Genomic DNA, 6000 nt, shown 5'->3' with positions numbered 1-6000 from the left:
GAGGAAGGGAAGGGAGAGGAAGGGAAGGGAGAGGAAGGGAAGGGAGAGGAAGGGAAGGGAGATGAAGAGAAGTGAGAGGAAGGGAAGGGAGAGGAAAGGAAGGGAGAGGAAAGGAGAAAGAAATGGGAGGGATGGACCAGCTGAGCAAAGAACATGGCGGCTTGAGGCAAGCATTTCTTACAGTCTTTGCTGTTCTTCTTTCTGCACGTCATCAAACAGCTGCCTGGTGAGCTTGTCCATTTTTTCTGTGGAGATAGAACAGTCTTTGAAACAAATCTGCAAGACAATGTCTTAAGTGTCTCACACTTCAGAACCACCTTGAAGGGTTTGTTACTTCGGAGACACAAATCTTCATAAACTAGAGAAGTAGCTCAGGGGCTTCAAAAATAAGAACTCTACTAAAATTATCTACCTCGACGTGCTGCTGGTGCCGAACAGGCACGTTTTCAGTTACGTTTCTGAGAATTAAATATCCTAGAGGAAAACTTCACATAAAGAAGTTACACCCCAGCCTCCAAGTGGCGTAATAAAAAGCATTTCAGTGGGGTGAGCCCCTCCCTGTTCAGGTCCAGGTTCCTCCTTAACATCTCTGCTCACCACTGACTCCACAGGGCTCAAAAGTCAAGGTGTGCCTTCTTGCTGGAACCCCAGAAGTCCTGTTCTAACTTGGCCTAGAGGCTCTGACCACCTCCCTCCACCTTGGACTGCACCTCCACTCAGCCCCGTACCCCAGGCCTGGTGCCCCTTTGGTCCACATGCTGGGCAGAGCATGTCCAAGGTCCCTCAGGCCACTCATGAGACTCTTATACACTTACATACACTCATACACATACTCATATGTTCAAAGACACACACACTCATGCAGACATCTCCACATACTTACACACTCATGAAGGCTCATTGAACACTCTTACACACTCTTACTCATACACACAAATTCCCCTACACTCACACTCTTACACAGACATCATCATATACACTCATACACAAACACTCTCTCTCTCTCTCTCTCACACACACACACACACACACACACACATGAACAACACAGTACACACAAGCATACACCATGCTGCGTACTCACACTCTCTTCCTTGTGTAAAACCTCAGGGCCGCTGGCTACGAGGCACAGACAGGGTGATGTGCACACCTTTCATACACACTTGTCTCCTTGATGCATGATGGACCAACTACACACCGGAGACCCCGATGTACCCAGTGCCGTCTACCTTTCAGCTCCTCGGACTTCTCTTGCAGCTTCTGCTCTGCTCGCTCTCTCTGCAACTCCAGCTCTGCATTGTGCTTCTGCAGCTTTGACAATCTCTAGTGAAGGGGAAGGGACATGAGGAGACCTTGGTGAAGTCCCTGCCACTGGCCCGGGTGACTTCAATCGCACATGCTTGGCTCAGCCAGTGTTAATACCCCACATCAGCCACAGAAGCAGGGACCCATGGGAACTTCAAATCAGATATCAGTCCTCACCTCGCCAGCCATGACTGACAGCTGACATCTGGGAGAAGACCCCAAGTCCAAGGAATGTCTCAGGCCTCTCTCGAGCTCTGGGTACCCAGGGTAGTTTATTAATTAACACCTTAGGTCATAGCATACGGTCAATCCACATTTTGAGACTGCCGTGACTCTAAAGGGAGGGCACGGTCTGTTATTTCAGCCTCTCTTGATGATAGGCCTGCAGGGCTAGAAGTGGGACGCCTTGGCGAGGACGCCATGACAGGCAGAGCCAGCAAGGGCCACAGCAGCAGTATGGACACCCCTGTGCACTAGGTCACAGAGAGGGCATAGGGAAGCCCTCTGGAGACTTACGGCTACCGACGTGGGAGCCTCAAGACTTTGGAAGGCACAGGAGAACAAACAGTAATGAAAGAAACTGTTAGAAAATGCTAGAATGCACCTGTTCATGCCTGTGTGGGGCCCATGGACAATGGCCAAATGACTTTACACAAAAACCCTTAAATCTTTTTCCAGAGCCCCTTGGTCATTTCTATTTCAAACACAAGAAAACCAAAGTTCAGAGGGTCAGTGAGTTGGCCAAGCTGCACAACTAGCCAGCAGCAAAGGTAGGATATTAATCGAGGACACTGGGATTTCTCACTAGACCACAGAGATAAAAATCTTCCCCAGATCCTGAGTCACAGGTCAGGGAAAGGAGGCTTCCAGGGCCCATGCAGGTGGACGTGACAGAGGGAAGAGAGGAAGCAGCTAGCTGTGATGACTTGTGTCAGTTTGTAAAGGCAGACAGGGAGGGACTCTGACCCCAGGGAGGGATGCTGACCCCTTCCCTAAGCACGGACTTCTCCTCAGAGTCCAGTCCTCTGAGCTCCCTTCTCAGCGCTGTGAAGTCCTGTTTTTTTGAAGCACAGGCAACATTTGCCTCCTCTGCAGAGGCAGGAAGGTGGACCCTGCCCCTCAGGTGGTACACTCCTGACCTCCTCCACCGTGTCCCTGTATTTCCGGCCCTTCTCTTCATAGCTGTGCCGGTGGGTAGCTGCTTTTTCCAGCTCTGCTTCCAGCTTCTGAACCTTTTCCAGATCTCCAACCCGCAGAGCAGCCAGGCTGGTCAGCTTCTCCACCAGCCCGTGGTTCTCTTTGCTCTAGGGAAAGACTCGGAGGTCAGAGGTTAGTTCAGAGGGAAGCAGCTGCTGCATTCATGCCTCGTGCTCCAAGGTGGCATCTGTTGATAGTAGTCACCTTTACCACAAGTGACATTTATTCCATCTTCACAGAGAACTGAGTGAGGTGGATTCTTTCTGAGCTGGTGACTCTTGTCACATGTGGCCTGTCTGCTCCTGACACTTCACAACAACTTTAATGCTCGAGGCTATATTGTGTTTCTCTCAAAAATCATATGCTGTACCCTCATCCATGGACCCAGGATATGACTATTTGAAAAAACAAACAAACAGACAAAGGACTTCCTAAGAGGGAACTTGGGTAGCCCTGGTGGCCATGGGGTGGGTCTTGGGTAGCACAGCTGGTGCACTTAGTAGGTCAAGATAGACTTATAGAAGGCAGGCAAAGGTAGGGGGAAGAGCTACATCCAAAGCCAAAGTGCTTTGTGTTTCCAGAATCCACAAAAATGCCAGGTGGACATGGTGCCATGCCTGTAATTCCAGCCTTGGAAGGTAGAGCCATGGGGTTCCTAGAGAAATCTGGCTAGTAGGAGTTACTAGCAATGTGAATGAGCTCTGGGTTTGACTGACAGTCCTTGCTTCAAAAAGAAGAAAGTAGAGTGATCAAACATTACGTGTGTGCACTTACATACATACCCTACATATATGAACATGCACACATATGAACATACACACACCACAAGGCACATATACATGCATATGCACACACACAAACAACGTATGAACAATACACAAACAACACATGCACGCACGCGCACGCACACACAAACACACACACACCTGTGTGCACAGATACATATGGATGCCTACCTGATCCTCCAGCTTCTTCTGCAAGCGCTGGACCCTGTAAGTCAGCTGAATGTTGAGCACGAACCTGCGGATGTTCTGGAATCTGCGCCGGGCCAGCCATGCCCTCGCATACTTCTGAAGGATCACTGCCTTGTGCTCCTGTAGCAACTGGAGAAGGAGCTAGGTGAAACGGCAGCCAGCCCGACCTCCTGTTTCTCCCTCCCGGTCCTTCATCACTTGGAGAGCCAGCCCTGGAGCACTCGCACAGTGCAGACGAGGAGTTTTCCATCATTGACCCACTGAGCCGTCATCCCAGACTTTTGAAGCAACCCTCAGGCAAACACCCAGGGCAGTGAGGATACCACCCTCTCTCACCAGAACCCCTGCATTGAGGAAGACACAGCGAGGAAAGGCAGCTTAAGTACTCTCCATACCTTCCGGTACCGCCTCCTGGCCAGGAAGCCCCTGGTGTGTGCCTGGATGGTGATGGTGGCCACACGAATCAGCTGGTACAGGTTACGGACCAGGTAGCCTCGGCAATGCTTCTGGAGGACGATGGCTGCCCAGGCCTCCTTCAAAGCAGTGGCAGTGATGGCCTTCCTTAGGTGAAGAGACGGCAGTGTGAGTGGATGGCCAGAGCCTCAGCCTTCACCATGAACCAGAGAGTGGGCAGCACCTTTCAGTGACAGGGGTGGGGGTTCTCATGTTCTTATATCTCTACCAGCAAATAGTTCATCTGATGCAACTTCAGACCTCTCTGTGCTTACCCTGGCCTCAGTGTGGCACTGAAGAGTCATGTGGGATCCCCTACACGGTATCTGCCGGCACCAGTTAATGCACGGGTGCACATCTGTGCACAGGTGCACAGAGACAGTGATGACGAGACAGTGCCCCAGAACCCCATTTGCTCATTCATCCGTTTGTGGAAGATGGGTTGGAAGATGCAGATCTGGAGCCGGCAGACTACGATTTGAAGGTCACATTGGCTGTGGCTGAGACCAGCAAGCCTCCATTGAACACAACTGGAGCTGGCCTCCGGTGAGTTCCCGAAAGTTCACGAGCTGGACATCTGACTCTGCTTGTTTTGTGATTGTAAGCGGTGGCCTGGTGACATGGCCTCTGAATAGCTCAACATGAGGCAGAGTCAAGGGGAGTGGATTTTATCCTTTTTATTCTTAAAATTTATCTCTTTATGTGTCTGTGTGAAAGCGTGAGCCAGACGCACAGGTGTGTGGTGCATGTGCACATGGAAGCCAGCAGAGAACGTGATGTTCCTACTCTTACTCTCTGCCTTATTTACTTGAGACAAGGTCTCTTGTTGAACCTGGAGCCAGGCTGGTGGCCAGCAAGTCCCAGCCATCCTCCTGTCTTCCTGGTTATAGAAATGTGTGGACAGACCTAGCTGTTTTTATATGGTGCTTGGATCCAAACTGTTCTTAATGCTACACTTTGCAGCAAGCACTCTCCTGTTGTGGATAGTCCTGGTGTTGCTTGTATTTTGATGCTAATTCTGCTTTCCTGGAATCTGTACACAGATGTGAACCTTCTCTCCACCTTAACTTGTAAAATAAAGGCTAGAGCCAGTGATTGGGCAGTGGAAGGGAAGGTGGAGCTGAAAAGTTTGTTGGAGAAGGAGGACAGGAGAGGAGAGAGGACGATGGAAGAGGAGGAGGTAGAAAGAGAACGGAGCAGAAGCACATGGCCTGGAGAAACCATAAGTTATAAGGGATCTCTCATAGCTGGGGAATAGAGGAGTGTAGTGGTAGATCTGCCCAATCTAGGCATGCAGTTTGTATTCATATTAATTGAGTTGTGTTTTCTTTGCCTGGGCTTATTTGGGCTGGAGATTTATGGTAATACTCTCCCCTCCAGAGCCATCTCTCCAGCCTTATTTACTTACTTGGAGGGTCTTGCCATGAAGTCTTGACTCTAGTGCTTGGCTGCAGCCCAGCCTGGCCTCAAACCTAGCCTTTTCCTGACTCAGTCTTCTGAGTGCCAGGGTTACAGGACATGCCACCACACCCGAAGAGAGTGGATTTATATACAGGGAGGATGCCCCATGCACTTGGTCCCTCTTCCACACGGCTGTCTCTGGCTACTTTCTCGATCACACTGTGTTAGCAATAGAGGCCATTATCGGAGGTCAAAACAATTTGTACTCCAAAACTGTGATCTGAACAAATTTCTTTTCTTTATAAAGTATCAAATCTTAGGCCCTTTCTTACAGCTATGGAGAACAGACGAATGTACCCGCTTTCAGGCTATAATGGCAGAAGCTGAATCAGAGGTTATGAACTGTTAAGGCCTCCATAGTTATTATCTGGCTCCACACAGAAAACTGTGTTAATGTCTGCCTAAAGCATAGGAGGTAAACACAGGCTCTTCTCGTCAGAATGTATGGAGGAGGAGGAATCCATGAGGAGGGAGATTTATGAATGGCCAAGAAATATAAGTAAAATAACCACAAAATAATCTATATATTATATTGTAGAAGAAAGAGCAGTTATCTTCCCTGGGAAGAACTGACACACAGAAGAGGCCCTTCTCATATCTAGCCCCATGG

General features: G+C 49.5%; 1 protein-coding gene across 1 annotated transcript in view; it reads right to left on the bottom strand.

The window, feature by feature from the left end:
* Positions 1 to 6000, bottom strand: part of Myo5c (myosin VC) — a 72031-nt gene that overhangs the window by 23041 nt on the left and 42990 nt on the right. Inside the window, exons 20-24 of the mRNA XM_028773583.1 lie at positions 3872 to 4037; positions 3459 to 3605; positions 2445 to 2609; positions 1230 to 1323; positions 182 to 245 (exon numbers count right to left, since the gene is read on the bottom strand). Of these exons, the coding sequence (XP_028629416.1) occupies positions 182 to 245; positions 1230 to 1323; positions 2445 to 2609; positions 3459 to 3605; positions 3872 to 4037 (636 nt within the window). The remainder of the gene's footprint in view (positions 1 to 181; positions 246 to 1229; positions 1324 to 2444; positions 2610 to 3458; positions 3606 to 3871; positions 4038 to 6000) is intronic.

The sequence above is a fragment of the Grammomys surdaster genome, unplaced genomic scaffold (genome assembly GCF_004785775.1).
Source record: "Grammomys surdaster isolate TR1022 unplaced genomic scaffold, NIH_TR_1.0 231, whole genome shotgun sequence".
Lineage (NCBI taxonomy): Eukaryota > Metazoa > Chordata > Mammalia > Rodentia > Muridae > Grammomys > Grammomys surdaster.
Note: the sequence above shows the minus strand (reverse complement) of the source record. Positions and strands in the feature narration are given on the sequence as shown.